General features: G+C 46.4%; 1 protein-coding gene across 1 annotated transcript in view; it reads right to left on the reverse strand.

The window, feature by feature from the left end:
• LOC142219114 (alpha-2-macroglobulin-like) overlaps positions 1 to 19,258 on the reverse strand; it is a 62,476-nt gene that overhangs the window by 28,474 nt on the left and 14,744 nt on the right. The window contains exons 10-16 of the mRNA XM_075288081.1: positions 8,988 to 9,097; positions 8,753 to 8,911; positions 7,418 to 7,645; positions 2,963 to 3,027; positions 2,302 to 2,449; positions 685 to 834; positions 368 to 490 (exon numbers count right to left, since the gene is read on the reverse strand). Of these exons, the coding sequence (XP_075144182.1) occupies positions 368 to 490; positions 685 to 834; positions 2,302 to 2,449; positions 2,963 to 3,027; positions 7,418 to 7,645; positions 8,753 to 8,911; positions 8,988 to 9,097 (983 nt within the window). The remainder of the gene's footprint in view (positions 1 to 367; positions 491 to 684; positions 835 to 2,301; positions 2,450 to 2,962; positions 3,028 to 7,417; positions 7,646 to 8,752; positions 8,912 to 8,987; positions 9,098 to 19,258) is intronic.

The raw sequence follows: 19,258 nt of genomic DNA on the forward strand, positions 1-19,258 counted from the left end.
TGCCGTACACGCGAGCGTTACAAGTGCTCCCATTGAAGTGAATGGGAAGTGTTCGGCAGCCTGCCGTAGCGCTCGCATGTACGGCAGTCAATGAGTATTTTTACAAGCACGGCGTAACTCCGTGTGAATGCTCCCTTACATCCCAAGGATCAGATACTATAGATTGGCCATCAGTGTCAAAAATTAATTTGAGGCCAGAAAAGCCTTTTAAGGCTAAGGTCCCACATAGTGAAACACATGAGAAAAACAAGGCAGGAAAGCATAGCCTTTTTTTGCCAGTAAAGCCAAGCATAACAAGTTGTCTGAGTCGGTGTCCTGAAGGCCTTACATGTTAAAGAGATTCTGTGTTACTTTGACCATATTTCACCTTAAACAAGCTGTATACATCTGCCCTGTCATATCCAGCCTTCATCCTTCGCTCAGCACATTCGTCATGAGCCTGGACACGATTATCATATCGTTGAAAATCATATTGAAAGAGGTCAAAAACCTTGTAAAAATAAACAGAAAGGTTGAATATTAACAGAATCCTAAATAGAAGCCTACTGTAGGCTTGTCACTGCTCTCTCCATGTTATTCTCTACTATATATCTCCATTATAGCTACGCACAAACATACTTTATTCCATTAAAATAAAGCTTTGATAAACCTAATTGTTGTGCAATAGATCCCATCATCACTTACTTTGTCAGCCGTCAGCTCTTTCTCTGGTTTTATTACTACCACACTCTGATCCACCACCCGCAGACCACAGAGAGATCCAGGAGCAGCCTCGACCTGGAAAGACACATCTGATCCTGGAAGAACCTCATGTAGGGAAAATCCAGCTGATACCTGGAAAAAAGTTACAACTTAAAGGGGTTTTCTGGCCCTGTATATAGTTCATCAGTATGGAAATTCAATTTGGGGGTCAGAAGACCTCTTTAATAAGGAAATTCAGATGAACAAGGAACCACCAGTGACTGTCCAGTTACCTGACTTTTACTTTGTGTCTATGCCATGACACCCTATCTCTGTGTTTTGGGTAGACCAACACCAGGAGGGATTTCACGGCTTAAAGCAAACATTTTGACTAAACTTTCTTCCTATATACCATGGGAGAAGCCTAAAGTCTTAGCAACATCTTACATCATGCCCTTGCTGCAATTGTGCTTTTAATCACTTGTACAATTTGCAACATCCCATTGGTGGCGTGGAGTGATGATGGGAATAGTAGTCATAAATGGGCTCAGGTGGCTGTTGACTGGCTCATTGTACCTTGGTTATTCCACAGGAGCTGGTGCAATAGCAAAGAGGGGCCTGTAGTATGAATGGTGGTGGCTGTATAGTAAATCTCCAGCCTGATGTTGGTTGGCGTGCCCTTGATGTTTTACCAGCAGTGAAGACTCACAAGATATGAAGGAATGGTACAAAAGCTCACAGGTTTACAGAAGTAAGACAGGTGAACAGTCATACAAAAACCTTGGACAGGCAAGCTTCGATATCACTGGGCTAGAGCTGAGGTTTGGCGATGGATAGCCTTTCGGTCAGTCCTGGTTTGTCTCTGGTTCTCTAGTCTTCTTGTAAACTAGACTCTTTTCTGACCCACAACAACACCTGTAGCTGCGTTCCCTCTTTGCCCAGAAAGTACAGGGAGCGTCCCTTGTGCTCTCTGAAGACTCTCGAGTGATGCCTCTGTTTTATTCTCCCAATGACTTTTCCCAGCACCATCAGCCAGCAGAGCTGACTGTGCATGTCAGTTTCCTGTGGCCAAACAGAAGATCGTGTAAGAGGACACAGGAAAATGGACGAACTGACATGTGCAGTCAGCTCTGCTGGCTGATGATGTGGCGAATACGCTTATGGAGAAGAAGACAGAGTCATTGCTGGAGAGTCTTCTGATGAAAGAATCCCTTTAAATGCAAAAATTCAAAGCAGTTTTCCAAAGAGCTTTGTTTCAAAATATTCTCCCATTTGGTGCATACAGATGCAAGCCTATGTGACTCCATGGTTATACAATATAAAAATACCTTGCAGGGGCACCTATCTCCTGCAGACCCAAAGAAATAAATAGGGCATGTCAGAGGTTTCTTACAATTCGTGGAAGTTCCCAAGTGATCACACACTTATCTCTTATCTTGTGGATAAAGAATAAGTTGTCCTTGCAGGAAATTTGGCTGCAGAAGCTTATTGCCACACCAGTAAATGCTTCGAATATCCCATATGTCTGTTGAGTGTGTCCTTGGCCTTGCCATTTCCATATTGTGCCCAATTGTAAAATATTATATTTTGCTACAATTCAGATGTTAAAAAAAAACTTACTTGATTCTTGAAATATTTAACTATGTTGAATTTTTCCATATCTGCAATTATTTCTCCATTAGGCAGGAAGATGTAGACAAGGACATGAAGAGTCTTAGTAGTGTCTGCATTTATAGGGAGGTTCAAGGTGACTTTTCCATGGATATCTGTAATAGAATAAAATATTTTATTGTATTTTATATTTTTTATTTTCTAATAACATAGTCCCATTTCTCTGCAGAATTTCACCTCTCCCATACTGAATCATCTTCTTAAGACTTTATGCTTATGTTGTACGCATTCAATTCCTCATGGAACGGTTTTCTAGATCTCTGCTTGTTGTCATTCATTTTGGTTACTTCCTGTCTATAAAAATCAGTCCATGGTCATATGATAGTAAATGTCTCATTACTGTGCTATGACTATAGTGAGCTGTGCACCTGTATGTTCATCACATGTCCAAGGGGTGTATATGATATGACCATGAACTGTATATCACATGACCATGGACTGTACATCACATGACTATGATCACAATTTTTTCTGCTGAGATCTAGGAAACTTTGAGGATTTGCTACAGAAAGTATATTGGAAAATTGTCCAACATTTCTTTATACTAACATTAACATTTGTGTCTCAATATTTGTTTGAAACTGGAAAATCCCTTTAAGTCCACGCCTCTTCATTCATGTTTCCAGTTTCAATTTCCATGGTTCCTGAGTCTTTAATAGAAAATTTGGAAACCAACTGTGAAAAAATCATCAAAGGATTAATGATGATAGGAATTAGGATAATTAATTTAATTGATCAGTTAAAAATCCATTAACATCAGTCAGTGTCCGTTAATGTTCGTTAGAATACCGTCCATTTTTTTTTTTTTTCGGCTTTCTGAGCATGTGCAAAAATAAAAATAATGGTCAGTATAACAGATGACCGTACATTACCATCTGTCATATTTCCATTAGCATAGACATTAATATAAAAAAAAATAATGGACAGTTCACGTCCATCATGAGTCCATTATTTTCAAAGTTCAAGCTATTAAGAGCATTATAAGAAAGCAAGTTGTGTCCACATATAAATAAATTATTAAAGGTTAAAGTAAACACTTGCTATATTTTATTTCTTTGGATTCCTCTTCTTTGCTATTTTCTAGTTTACTAGATATCCAAGATGTCTTGTTAAGTAACTTATCAGTGTATCTTTTAGGTATATTCGGCGCCCTCTTTGTAATTTACTACATAATGACTCTTTCAGGAGCATACTATTGGTATGATGAGGTATCATGTATCCGTATATGGAAGCATTATCTTGGCCTAAAACCTCTATGAGGATTCTTTAACACTATTGCTCCTATACAGTATATCTAATTCAGGACCAACTTCAAGTCCAAGTAGCTCAAAAGTGACTATTTTGACTACTGCAAGCTAATCTATTATATCCTGGTCCTAAATCATATTGGGATTGTGAGAAGACCCAGCGCCGCACCTCCCATGAGGCGACCTGAAGCGACCGCTTCAGGTGGCGCTATGCCAGGGCCCCGGGGAGGGCGGCATTTTTCCTCCTTAGCATCACAGAGCGGTGGATTGGGGAGGCCGCTGGAGCAGCACTGCTCCAGCGGCCTCCCCTCATGCTCAGGCAGAGAGCAGGTCCTCTCCGTACCTGCTCTCTGCCTGCTAACGCCGCTCCGCAACGCCCCCTTCGCTCCACCCTGCCTCCCTTCGCTCCGCCCCCTCCTCCTAGGCGGGGGGGGGGGGGCGGCTTTCTGTCGTCCGCCTCAGGCGGTGAGACATGCAGGTTCACCCCTGAGAAGACCCCCATATTGAAACCAGTAAAACTAAAATGGGCTTTCATATATCGAAGCCTATTAGACAAGCAGGAATTCCTCTGGGTTTTTCACCTAAGCTGGTGAAATTCTGAACTTTCATTTCATCACATTATGGTTGAGCGATCGGGATCGGAAAAGATCGGATTCCAATCGGCGATCGAGTAAATTTCACGATCGGAATTCCGATCCCGATCTTGTCCAGTGGGATCGAGGTTGGAGGTTATCTCAAGATCGGCTCAACCTTAAAAGTGACTTTTCTCATAGAGAAGGATTGACTAGGGTTTAGCGATTGTGATCAGAAAAGATTGGATTCCGATCGGCGATCGAGCAAATTTCACGATCGGGATTGGCTAGAAAATGATCGGAAATTGGATTTTAAAATCGATCCTGAAATCTCAAGATCGGCTCAACTCTAACCACGATATTTGAGTTGCTTTCTCATCCCTTTGTTTTCTAAAGTAATAATTTCTAATGAAATACTGTATAAGGTCCATAGTGTCATTGGTAATTAATAGAGATGAGCGAACACTAAAATGTTCGAGGTTCGAAATTCGATTCGAACAGCCACTCACTGTTCGAGTGTTCGAATGGGTTTCGAACCCCATTATAGTCTATGGGGAACATAAACTCGTTAAGGGGGAAACCCAAATCCGTGTCTGGAGGGTCACCAAGTCCACTATGACACCCCAGGAAATGATACCAACACCCTGGAATGACACTGGGACAGCAGGGGAAGCATGTCTGGGGGCATAAAAGTCACTTTATTTCATGGAAATCCCTGTCAGTTTGCGATTTTCGCAAGCTAACTTTTCCCCATAGAAATGCATTGGCCAGTGCTGATTGGCCAGAGTACGGAACTCGACCAATCAGCGCTGGCTCTGCTGGAGGAGGCGGAGTCTAAGATAGCTCCACACCAGTCTCCATTCAGGTCCGACCTTAGACTCCGCCTCCTCCGGCAGAGCCAGCGCTGATTGGCCGAAGGCTGGCCAATGCATTCCTATGCGAATGCAGACTTAGCAGTGCTGAGTCAGTTTTGCTCAACTACACATCTGATGCACACTCGGCACTGCTACATCAGATGTAGCAATCTGATGTAGCAGAGCCGAGGGTGCACTAGAACCCCTGTGCAAACTCAGTTCACGCTAATAGAATGCATTGGCCAGCGCTGATTGGCCAATGCATTCTATTAGCCCGATGAAGTAGAGCTGAATGTGTGTGCTAAGCACACACATTCAGCACTGCTTCATCACGCCAATACAATGCATTAGCCAGTGCTGATTGGCCAGAGTACGGAATTCGGCCAATCAGCGCTGGCTCTGCTGGAGGAGGCGGAGTCTAAGGTCGGACCTGAATGGAGACTGGTGTGGAGCGATCTTAGACTCCGCCTCCTCCAGCAGAGCCAGCGCTGATTGGCCGAATTCCGTACTCTGGCCAATCAGCGCTGGCCAATGCATTCTATTAGCTTGATGAAGCAGAGTGTGCACAAGGGTTCAAGCGCACCCTCGGCTCTGATGTAGCAGAGCTGAGGCTGCACAAGGGTTCAAGCGCACCCTCGGCTCTGATGTAGGAGAGCCGAGGGTGCACTTGAACCCTTGTGCACCCTCAGCTCTGCTACATCAGAGCCGAGGGTGCGCTTGAACCCTTGTGCACACTCTGCTTCATCAAGCTAATAGAATGCATTGGCCAGCGCTGATTGGCCAATGTATTCTATTAGCCTGATGAAGTAGAGCTGAATGTGTGTGCTAAGCACACACATTCAGCTCTACTTCATCGGGCTAATAGAATGCATTGGCCAGCGCTGATTGGCCAGAGTACGGAACTCGACCAATCAGCGCTGGCTCTGCTGGAGGAGGCGGAGTCTAAGATCGCTCCACACCAGTCTCCATTCAGGTCCGACCTTAGACTCCGCCTCCTCCGGCAGAGCCAGCGCTGATTGGCCGAAGGCTGGCCAATGCATTCCTATGCGAATGCAGACTTAGCAGTGCTGAGTCAGTTTTGCTCAACTACACATCTGATGCACACTCGGCACTGCTACATCAGATGTAGCAATCTGATGTAGCAGAGCCGAGGGTGCACTAGAACCCCTGTGCAAACTCAGTTCACGCTAATAGAATGCATTGGCCAGCGCTGATTGGCCAATGCATTCTATTAGCCCGATGAAGTAGAGCTGAATGTGTGTGCTAAGCACACACATTCAGCACTGCTTCATCACGCCAATACAATGCATTAGCCAGTGCTGATTGGCCAGAGTACGGAATTCGGCCAATTAGCGCTGGCTCTGCCGGAGGAGGCGGAGTCTAAGGTCGGACCTGAATGGAGACTGGTGTGGAGCGATCTTAGACTCCGCCTCCTCCAGCAGAGCCAGCGCTGATTGGTCGAGTTCCGTACTCTGGCCAATCAGCGCTGGCCAATGCATTCTATTAGCCCGATGAAGTAGAGCTGAATGTGTGTGCTTAGCACACACATTCAGCTCTACTTCATCAGGCTAATAGAATACATTGGCCAATCAGCGCTGGCCAATGCATTCTATTAGCTTGATGAAGCAGAGTGTGCACAAGGGTTCAAGCGCACCCTCGGCTCTGATGTAGCAGAGCTGAGGGTGCACAAGGGTTCAAGCGCACCCTCGGCTCTCCTACATCAGAGCCGAGGGTGCGCTTGAACCCTTGTGCAGCCTCGGCTCTGCTACATCAGAGCCGAGGGTGCGCTTGAACCCTTGTGCACACTCTGCTTCATCAAGCTAATAGAATGCATTGGCCAGCACTGATTGGCCAGAGTACGGAATTCGGCCAATCAGCGCTGGCCAATGCATCCCTATGGGAAAAAGTTTATCTCACAAAAATCACAATTACACACCCGATAGAGCCCCAAAAAGTTATTTTTAATAACATTCCCCCCTAAATAAAGGTTATCCCTAGCTATCCCTGCCTGTACAGCTATCCCTGTCTCATAGTCACAAAGTTCACATTCTCATATGACCCGGATTTGAAATCCACTATTCGTCTAAAATGGAGGTCACCTGATTTCGGCAGCCAATGACTTTTTCCAATTTTTTTCAATGCCCCCGGTGTCGTAGTTCCTGTCCCACCTCCCCTGCGCTGTTATTGGTGCAAAAAAGGCGCCAGGGAAGGTGGGAGGGGAATCGAATTTTGGCGCACTTTACCACGTGGTGTTCGATTCGATTCGAACATGGCGAACACCCTGATATCCGATCGAACATGTGTTCGATAGAACACTGTTCGCTCATCTCTAGTAATTAACTAGTCAGCAAAGAAAACCTGGGCCATAGGACTTGTTTCAATATAATCTCACCAGGTAATGCAGAAATAATTTCTTGTCCTTTTTCAGCTCAGTGTGCCTAATGATGTATTCCACATGGATCTCTTTATAGCCCTCAAATGGGAGAACCTTATCTGGAAAATTGAGTTTCAAGTAGCTCATGCTCCGAGAATAAAAGGAGACAACGTCTTTTGAGGCTGAGCCATACTCTGGTTGAAATTCACCATGAACATGTGGCTCAGGGCTTTTGCTTGTCTCCGCCTTAAAAAAAAAAGTAAAAAAAAAAAGTTCTTTTAGTAGTAGAATGTATATAATCCTATCTCATGAGTCACTTATATTGTTACTACTATTGTAATAATGCATATCAAACATCTACTGGACTTCTGTATACTTGAAGACACTCCCTTATTTATTGGCTTTACCAGTTGCATTAGTAAACAGGCTTAGTACTCAGCCTCTGTTCATATTTTTTTCTCTTCCAACTAGAGATGGGCAAACCTTTCAAGATATGTTTCATTTCGGTATGGGTAGCTCAGACCCCAGAGTATAGTAGGTGGAAGACCAGGAGATACGTAAAAATAATCTAAACTACCCAATCCCTCCCCTCCCCGCCTTCCTTCTAAATTACCTAGGTTATCAAAATTCTATATTTACCTAGATCACCAGGGCATGTGACCACCCCAGGCACATTTTCTGGTGATATTCAATAAACAGAATGTCACCTATAAAACCCACACCCCTACCCTATCATACTTACCTGTTTTCTGGTCCAGAATTTCTGAGCATGGGACATCTCTTCTTCTCTATTGCACAGGCGTACAATACGTGACATCCGATGACCAGAGGATCCAGATCAGAAGACAAGTATGATGGGGTGGGTGTTGAGTTAGTTAGGAAGGGCTAATAGTGGGTGGGCTAGCTAGGGAAACAGGGAGGGGACATAAGGGAGAAAGGGAGGGAAGTGGTGTGGGTCAACTCTGAGTGGCCATCATTGTAGTTGTGGGAAAACAGAATGGGAGATCTACATAAATTTAGAAGATGCCAGGAGCTCACAGAGAAACCCAGAAGTCACTCAAAACACTGCGAAAGGTGCCTATTAATATCACTAACAGACCTTTTATGAAAAATGATTTATTTTTTAATTCGGAAAACCCCTTTAATATAAAGAGAAGTAGATAATTAAGGTATTTTCTTCACAATGCATGGTGCAATAGTCAAAAGCTAAGCAATGTATTGGCGCCAAGTGCTATGTATGTTCTAGGGACTTTCTGCATTACTAAATGTCAAATGTAATAAATAAATCTATTATGTGTTATACAATACTTCTCTTAAGTATACCTTACAGTAGATAAATGTGCATACTCATACCGTCAATGTCATACTGTGCATCCAGTCCGTTGTATTTAGAGTAAATGATGCTTGGCCATTCTCATCGGTCACGAATGACTTGTACCAAGACATATGTGTACATTTGAGATAAACTGCAACATTTGGTATCGGAACGCCTCCAGCATCCTCCACTTTAATCTGGAATAAGAAATTGTAGTATATGTAAACAGAGTCTGACCTTCATTACATAGTGTATGAAAAAAAATTGACTTACCAAACCTGTGTATGGGATGCCGGGCTTGTAGATACCTCCCACATTAACAAAATGCACCTTATTGATGACATTTGTTATTGTGGTTTCACCAGTTGATGTTTGCTTCCCCACTGTGTAATGATGGAATATTAATAGAGATGAGCGAACAGTGTTCTATCGAACTCATGTTCGATCGGATATTAGGCTGTTCGGCATGTTCGAATCGAACACCGCGTGGTAAAGTGCGCCATTACTCGATTCCCCTCCCACCTTCCCTGGCGCCTTTTTTGCTCCAATAACAGCGCAGGGTAGGTGGGACAGGAACTACGACACCGGTGACGTTGAGAAAAGTAGGCAAAACCCATTGGCTGCCGAAAATATGTGACCTCTAATTTAAAAGAACAGCGCCGCCCAGGTTCGCGTCATTCTGAGCTTGCAATTCACCGAGGACGGAGGTTTCCGTCCAGCTAGCTAGGGCTTAGATTCTGGGTAGGCAGGGACAGGCTAGGATAGGAAGGAGAAGACAACCACAACAGCTCTTGTAAGAGCTAAATTCCAGGGAGAAGCTTGTCAGTGTAACGTGGCACTGACAGGCTCAATCGCCGCAACCCAGCTTTCCCAGGATCCTGAATGGAATACACTGTCAGTGTATTCCCGTATACCCGATATATACCCCGATACCCGTTCCAACGGTGTGCCCCCCCACCTTCACCCCAGAAATACCCTGCAAGTCCCCTAGCAATAGAATTGGGGCTATATACACCCACAATTTTTACTACTGGTATACAGTGCCATTGTCTGACTGGGAATTCAAAGAATATATTGGGAATACAAATACCCTCATTTCTTGCTACTGCCATATAGTGCCAGTGTCTGACTGGGAATTCAAAGAATATATTGGGGTTACGTGCACCCACAATTTTTACTACTGGTATACAGTGCCATTGTCTGACTGGGAATTCAAAGAATATATTGGGAATACAAATACCCTCATTTCTTGCTACTGCCATATAGTGCCAGTGTCTGACTGGGAATTCAAAGAATATATTGGGGTTACGTGCACCCACAATTTTTACTACTGGTATACAGTGCCATTGTCTGACTGGGAATTCAAAGAATATATTGGGAATACAAATACCCTCATTTCTTGCTACTGCCATATAGTGCCAGTGTCTGACTGGGAATTCAAAGAATATATTGGGGTTACGTGCACCCACAATTTTTACTACTGGTATACAGTGCCATTGTCTGACTGGGAATTCAAAGAATATATTGGGGTTATAAATACCCTCATTTCTTGCTACTGCCATATAGTGCCAGTTTCTGACTGGTAATTCAAAGAATATATTGTGGTTACGTGCACCCACAATTTTTACTACTGGTATACAGTGCCATTGTCTGACTGGGAATTCAAAGAATATATTGGGAATACAAATACCCTCATTTCTTGCTACTGCCATATAGTGCCAGTGTCTGACTGGGAATTCAAAGAATATATTGGGGTTACGTGCACCCACAATTTTTACTACTGGTATACAGTGCCATTGTCTGACTGGGAATTCAAAGAATATATTGGGAATACAAATACCCTCATTTCTTGCTACTGCCATATAGTGCCAGTGTCTGACTGGGAATTCAAAGAATATATTGGGGTTACGTGCACCCACAATTTTTACTACTGGTATACAGTGCCATTGTCTGACTGGGAATTCAAAGAATATATTGGGAATACAAATACCCTCATTTCTTGCTACTGCCATATAGTGCCAGTGTCTGACTGGGAATTCAAAGAATATATTGGGGTTACGTGCACCCACAATTTTCACTACTGGTATACAGTGCCATTGTCTGACTGGGAATTCAAAGAATATATTGGGAATACAAATACCCTCATTTCTTGCTACTGCCATATAGTGCCAGTGTCTGACTGGGAATTCAAAGAATATATTGGGGTTACGTGCACCCACAATTTTTACTACTGGTATACAGTGCCATTGTCTGACTGGGAATTCAAAGAATATATTGGGAATACAAATACCCTCATTTCTTGCTACTGCCATATAGTGCCAGTGTCTGACTGGGAATTCAAAGAATATATTGGGAATACAAATACCCTCATTTCTTGCTACTGCCATATAGTGCCAGTTTCTGACTGGTAATTCAAAGAATATATTGGGGTTACGTGCACCCACAATTTTTACTACTGGTATACAGTGCCATTGTCTGACTGGGAATTCAAAGAATATATTGGGGTTATAAATACCCTCATTTCTTGCTACTGCCATATAGTGCCAGTTTCTGACTGGTAATTCAAAGAATATATTGTGGTTACGTGCACCCACAATTTTTACTACTGGTATACAGTGCCATTGTCTGACTGGGAATTCAAAGAATATATTGGGAATACAAATACCCTCATTTCTTGCTACTGCCATATAGTGCCAGTGTCTGACTGGGAATTCAAAGAATATATTGGGGTTACGTGCACCCACAATTTTTACTACTGGTATACAGTGCCATTGTCTGACTGGGAATTCAAAGAATATATTGGGAATACAAATACCCTCATTTCTTGCTACTGCCATATAGTGCCAGTGTCTGACTGGGAATTCAAAGAATATATTGGGGTTACGTGCACCCACAATTTTTACTACTGGTATACAGTGCCATTGTCTGACTGGGAATTCAAAGAATATATTGGGAATACAAATACCCTCATTTCTTGCTACTGCCATATAGTGCCAGTGTCTGACTGGGAATTCAAAGAATATATTGGGAATACAAATACCCTCATTTCTTGCTACTGCCATATAGTGCCAGTTTCTGACTGGTAATTCAAAGAATATATTGGGGTTACGTGCACCCACAATTTTTACTACTGGTATACAGTGCCATTGTCTGACTGGGAATTCAAAGAATATATTGGGGTTATAAATACCCTCATTTCTTGCTACTGCCATATAGTGCCAGTTTCTGACTGGTAATTCAAAGAATATATTGTGGTTACGTGCACCCACAATTTTTACTACTGGTATACAGTGCCATTGTCTGACTGGGAATTCAAAGAATATATTGGGAATACAAATACCCTCATTTCTTGCTACTGCCATATAGTGCCAGTGTCTGACTGGGAATTCAAAGAATATATTGGGAATACAAATACCCTCATTTCTTGCTACTGCCATATAGTGCCAGTTTCTGACTGGTAATTCAAAGAATATATTGGGGTTACGTGCACCCACAATTTTTACTACTGGTATACAGTGCCATTGTCTGACTGGGAATTCAAAGAATATATTGGGGTTATAAATACCCTCATTTCTTGCTACTGCCATATAGTGCCAGTTTCTGACTGGTAATTCAAAGAATATATTGTGGTTACGTGCACCCACAATTTTTACTACTGGTATACAGTGCCATTGTCTGACTGGGAATTCAAAGAATATATTGGGAATACAAATACCCTCATTTCTTGCTACTGCCATATAGTGCCAGTGTCTGACTGGGAATTCAAAGAATATATTGGGAATACAAATACCCTCATTTCTTGCTACTGCCATATAGTGCCAGTTTCTGACTGGTAATTCAAAGAATATATTGGGGTTACGTGCACCCACAATTTTTACTACTGGTATACAGTGCCATTGTCTGACTGGGAATTCAAAGAATATATTGGGAATACAAATACCCTCATTTCTTGCTACTGCCATATAGTGCCAGTGTCTGACTGGGAATTCAAAGAATATATTGGGGTTACGTGCACCCACAATTTTTACTACTGGTATACAGTGCCAATTTCTAACTAGGAATTCAAAATGCGCAAGGCTCCCGGAAAGGGACGTGGACGAGGCCGTGGGCGAGGTCGGGGGAATGGTTCTGGGGAGCAAGGTAGCAGTGAAGCCACAGGGCGTCCCGTGCCTACTCCTGTGGGGCAGCAAGCATTGCGCCACTCCACAGTGCCAGGGTTGCTTGCCACATTAACTAAACTGCAGGGTACAAACCTTAGTAGGCCCGAGAACCAGGAACAGGTCTTGCAATGGCTGTCAGAGAACGCTTACAGCACATTGTCCAGCAGCCAGTCAGACTCTGCCTCCTCTCCTCCTATTACCCAACAGTCTTGTCTTCCTTCCTCCCAAAATTCCGAAGCTTTACAGAACAATAACCCAAACTGTCCCTGCTCCCCAGAGCTGTTCTCCGCTCCTTTCATTGTCCCTCAACCTGCCTCTCCACGTCACGATTCCACGAACCTAACAGAGGAGCATCTGTGTCCAGATGCTCAAACACTAGAGTCTCCTCCATCTCCGTTCGATTTGGTGGTGGATGACCAGCAACCCACCCTCATCGACGATGATGTGACGCAGTTGCCGTCAGGGCATCCAGTTGACCGGCGCATTGTGCGGGAGGAGGAGATGAGACAGGAGTTGGAAGAGGAAGTGGTGGATGATGAGGACACTGACCCGACCTGGACAGGGGGGATGTCAAGCGGGGAAAGTAGTGTGGATGTTGAGGCAGGTGCAGCACCAAAAAGGGTAGCTAGAGGCAGAGGCAGAGGTCAGCAGCTTAGGCGAAGCCAGGCCACACCCGGAATCTCCCAAGATGTTCCAGTTCGTACCCAGCCCCGAAAAACTCCCACCTCGAGGGCACGTTTCTCGAAGGTGTGGAGTTTTTTCAAGGAATGCGCCGAGGACAGATATAGTGTTGTCTGCACAATTTGCCTCTCGAAATTGATTAGGGGCTCTGAGAAGAGCAACCTGTCCACCACTTCAATGCGCCGTCATTTGGAATCCAAGCACTGGAATCAGTGGCAGGCAGCAACGGCAGGACAAAGGCCGCCTGCCGTTCACGCCACTGCCACTGCCTCTGCCACTGCCTCTGCCTCTGCCACTGCCACTGCTGACTGTGCTGGCGATGCACTCCAGAGGACGAGCCAGGACACCACTTCATCTGCCTCCGCCACTTTGTTGACTTCTACCTCATCCTCCCCTGGTCCTGTCTTATCTCCTTCTCCTGCACCATCAAAGGCACCATCAGGCGTTTCTTTACAACAACCCACCATCTCTCAGACATTGGAGCGGCGGCAGAAATACACTGCTAACCACCCACACGCGCAAGCCTTGAACGCCAACATCGCTAAACTGCTGGCCCAGGAGATGTTGGCGTTCCGGCTTGTTGAAACTCCCGCCTTCCTGGACCTGATGGCAACTGCGGCACCTCGCTATGCCGTCCCTAGCCGTCACTACTTCTCCCGGTGTGCCGTCCCCCGCCTTGCACCAGCACGTGTCACTCAACATCAGGCGGGCCCTTAGTTCCGCGCTTTACACAAAGGTCCACTTGACCACCGACGCGTGGACAAGTGCATGCGGACAGGGACGCTACATTTCACTGACGGCACACTGGGTGAATGTAGTTGAGGCTGGGACTGCTTCCCAAACTGGCCCGGTGTACCTCGTCTCCCCGCCTAACATTCCTGGCAGGGACACGAGAAGAACACCCCCCTCCTCCTCCTCCTCTACCGTCTCCTCCTCCGCCACCGCCTCCTCCTCCGCCACCGCCTCCTCCTCCGCCACCGCCTCCTCCTCCGCTGTTAGATTGACCCCAGCTACGAGTTGGAAACGTTGCAGCACTGGCGTTGGTAGACGTCAGCAGGCTGTGCTGAAGCTGATCAGCTTGGGGGACAGACAGCACACTGCCTCCGAGGTGAGGGATGCCCTCCTCGATGAGACGGCAATATGGTTTGAGCCGCTGCACCTGGGCCCAGGCATGGTCGTTTGTGATAACGGCCGGAACCTGGTAGCAGCTCTGGAGCTTGCCGGACTCCAACATGTTCCATGCCTGGCCCACGTCTTCAACCTAGTGGTGCAACGTTTCCTAAAGAGCTACCCCAATGTTCCAGAGCTACTGGTGAAAGTGCGGCGCATGTGCGCCCACTTTCGCAAGTCGACAGTAGCCGCTGCTAGCTTAAAATCTCTCCAGCAACGCCTGCATGTGCCACAACACCGGCTTTTGTGCGACGTCCCCACACGCTGGAACTCAACGTTTCAGATGTTGAATAGAGTGGTTGAGCAGCAGAGACCTTTGATGGAATACCAGCTACAAAACCCTAGGGTGCCACAAAGTCAGCTGCCTCAGTTTCACATCCATGAGTGGCCATGGATGAGAGACCTTTGTGACATCCTACGGGTCTTTGAGGAGTCCACAAGGAGGGTGAGCTCTGAGGATGCGATGGTGAGCCTTACAATCCCGCTCTTGTGTGTTCTGAGAGAATCCCTGATTGACATCAGGGATAACTCAGATCACACAGAGGAGTTAGGGATAGCATCCGATCCGTCACAGCTGGAGAGTAGGTCCACACATCTGTCCGCTTCACTGCGTTTAATGGAGGAGGAGGAGGAGGAGGAGGAGGAAGAAGAGTTGTCCGATGATGTGATGGTGATACAAGAGGCTTCCGGGCAACTTCGAATCGTCCCATTGTTGCAGCGCGGATGGGTAGACATGGAGGATGAGGAGGAAATGGAGATTGAACTTTCCGGTGGGGCCAGAGGAGTCATGCCAACTAACACTGTGGCAGACATGGCTGAGTTCATGTTGGGGTGCTTTACAACCGACAAGCGTATTGTCAAAATCATGGAGGACAACCAGTACTGGATCTTTGCTATCCTTGACCCCCGGTATAAAAACAACATCTCGTCTTTTATTCCGGTAGAGGGGAGGGCCAATCGCATCAATGCTTGCCACAGGCAATTGGTGCAGAATATGATGGAGATGTTTCCAGCATGTGACGTTGGCGGCAGGGAGGGCAGTTCCTCCAGTAGGCAACCAAGTTCTCACCGGTCCACACAAACGAGGGGCACACTGTCTAAGGTCTGGGACACCTTGATGGCACCCCCTCGCCAAAGTGCCGCCACGGAGGGTCCTAGTGTCACCAGGCGTGAGAAGTATAGGCGCATGTTGCGGGAATACCTTTCCGACCACAGCCCTGTCCTCTCCGACCCCTCTGCGCCCTACACGTATTGGGTGTCGAAGTTGGACCTGTGGCTTGAACTTGCCCTATATGCCTTGGAGGTGCTGTCCTGTCCTGCCGCCAGCGTCCTATCTGAGAGGGTGTTCAGTGCAGCCGGTGGCATCATCACTGACAAGCGCACCCGTCTGTCAGCTGAGAGTGCCGACCGGCTCACTTTGATAAAAATGAACCACCACTGGATAGAGCCTTCATTTTTGTGCCCACCTGTGTAAAGCACCCCAACATGAAACTCCATGTCTGTACTCAACCTCTCCAATTCCTCCGCATCCTCATACTCATCCACCATAAGCGTTGCACAATTCTGCTAATACTAGGCTCACTCCAACATGATTTCCCCCAACTCTGCTGGTTAGAGGCTCCCTCCACCCTGATTTCCACCAACTCTGCTGGTTAGAGGCTCCCTCCACCCTGCTTTCCCACAACTCTGCTGGTTAGAGGCTCCCTCCACCATGAATTTGCCCAAACTGGGCTGTTTAGAGGCTCCCTCCACCATGAATTGGTCCAAACTGGGGTTTTTAGAGGCTCCCTCCACCATGAATTGGTCCAAACTGGGGTGGTTAGAGGCTCCCTCCACCATTAATTGGTCCAAACTGGGCTGGTTAGAGGCTCCCTCCACCATTAATTGGTCCAAACTGGGCTGGTTAGAGGCTCCCTCCACCATGAATTGGTCCAAACTGGGGTTTTTAGAGGCTCCCTCCACCATGAATTGGTCCAAACTTGGCTGTTTAGAGGCTCCCTCCACCATTAATTGGTCCAAACTGGGCTGGTTAGAGGCTCCCTCCACCATGAATTGGTCCAAACTGGGTTTTTTAGAGGCTCCCTCCACCATGAATTTGCCCAAACTGGGCTGTTTAGAGGCTCCCTCCACCATGAATTGGTCCAAACTGGGCTGGTTAGAGGCTCCCTCCACCATGAACTTCCCAAAACTTGGCTGTTTAGAGGCTCCCTCCACCATTAATTGGTCCAAACTGGGCTGGTTAGAGGCTCCCTCCACCATGAATTTGCCCAAACTGGGCTGTTTAGAGGCTCCCTCCACCATGAATTGGTCCAAACTGGGTTTTTTAGAGGCTCCCTCCACCATGAATTGGTCCAAACTGGGCTGTTTAGAGGCTCCCTCCACCATGAATTTGCCCAAACTGGGCTGTTTAGCGGCTCCCTCCACCATTAATTGGTCCAAACTGGGCTGGTTAGAGGCTCGCTCCACCATGAATTTGCCCAAACTGGGCTGGTTAGAGGCTCCCTCCACCATGAATTGGTCCAAACTGGGGTTTTTAGAGGCTCCCTCCACCATGAATTGGTCCAAACTTGGCTGTTTAGAGGCTCCCTCCACCATGAATTGGTCCAAACTGGGCTGGTTAGAGGCTCCCTCCACCATGAATTTCCCAAAACTTGGCTGTTTAGAGGCTCCCTCCACCATGAATTTGCCCAAACTGGGCTGTTTAGCGGCTCCCTCCACCATTAATTGGTCCAAACTGGGCTGGTTAGAGGCTCCCTCCACCATGAATTTGCCCAAACTGGGCTGGTTAGAGGCTCCCTCCACCATGAATTGGTCCAAACTGGGGTTTTTAGAGGCTCCCTCCACCATGAATTGGTCCAAACTTGGCTGTTTAGAGGCTCCCTCCACCATGAATTGGTCCAAACTGGGCTGGTTAGAGGCTCCCTCCACCATGAATTTCCCAAAACTTGGCTGTTTAGAGGCTCCCTCCACCATTAATTGGTCCAAACTGGGCTGGTTAGAGGCTCCCTCCACCATGAATTTGCCCAAACTGGGCTGTTTAGAGGCTCCCTCCACCATGAATTTGCCCAAACTGGGCTGTTTAGCGGCTCCCTCCACCATTAATTGGTCCAAACTGGGCTGGTTAGAGGCTCCCTCCACCATGAATTTGCCCAAACTGGGCTGGTTAGAGGCTCCCTCCACCATGAATTGGTCCAAACTGGGGTTTTTAGAGGCTCCCTCCACCATTAATTGGTCCAAACTGGGCTGGTTAGAGGCTCCCTCCACCATTAATTGGTCCAAACTGGGCTGGTTAGAGGCTCCCTCCACCATTAATTGGTCCAAACTGGGCTGGTTAGAGGCTCCCTCCACCATTAATTGGTCCAAACTGGGCTGGTTAGAGGCTCCCTCCACCATGAATTGGTCCAAACTGGGCTGTTTAGAGGCTCCCTCCACCATGAATTTGCCCAAACTGGGCTGGTTAGAGGCTCCCTCCACCATGAATTGGTCCAAACTGGGGTTTTTAGAGGCTCCCTCCACCATGAATTGGTCCAAACTTGGCTGTTTAGAGGCTCCCTCCACCATGAATTGGTCCAAACTGGGGTGGTTAGAGGCTCCCTCCACCATTAATTGGTCCAAACTGGGCTGGTTAGAGGCTCCCTCCACCATTAATTGGTCCAAACTGGGCTGGTTAGAGGCTCCCTCCACCATGAATTTGCCCAAACTGGGCTGGTTAGAGGCTCCCTCCACCATGAATTGGTCCAAACTGGGTTTTTTAGAGGCTCCCTCCACCATGAATTTGCCCAAACTGGGCTGGTTAGAGGCTCCCTCCACCATGAATTGGTCCAAACTGGGGTTTTTAGAGGCTCCCTCCACCATGAATTTGCCCAAACTGGGGTGTTTAGAGGCTCCCTCCACCATGAATTTGCCCAAACTCTGCTGGTTAGAGGCTCAATCCACCCTGATTTTCAAAACAAATGTTGGTGCCAACCTCAACTTACTACAAGGGCCAAATTCACTGCTGGTGACAAGCTCTCCTCACTGCAAGTGCCAAATACACATGTTTCAAGGTGTTTTCCTACTGTCAGAGAGGTGGTATTGAGTGTGTAAAGTGTGTAGTTGTTAGGCTGTGATGTTGGGGTAATAGAGGGTCTTTGGTGTGTTAGATGCCCCCAGACATGCTTCCCCTGCTGTCCCAGTGTCATTCCAGAGGTGTTGGCATCATTTCCTGGGGTGTCATAGTGGACTTGGTGACCCTCCAGACACGGATTTGGGTTTCCCCCTTAACGAGTATCTGTTCCCCATAGACTATAATGGGGTTCGAAACCCGTTCGAACACACGAACATTGAGCGGCTGTTCGAATCGAATTTCGAACCTCGAACATTTTAGTGTTCGCTCATCTCTAAATATTAAGCTATATTTACATCACTGTATTCAGTTCTCGGCCAAGAAAAATTGATGAATTGATGGATTTTTTACGGCCTTTTTTTTTATCCATTTTGCATCGGCTCAGTGTCTGTTTGTGTGTTTTTGTTGTCTGTTTGCTTCCGTTTTAT

Source organism: Leptodactylus fuscus, chromosome 10 (genome assembly GCF_031893055.1).
Source record: "Leptodactylus fuscus isolate aLepFus1 chromosome 10, aLepFus1.hap2, whole genome shotgun sequence".
NCBI classification, from domain to species: domain Eukaryota; kingdom Metazoa; phylum Chordata; class Amphibia; order Anura; family Leptodactylidae; genus Leptodactylus; species Leptodactylus fuscus.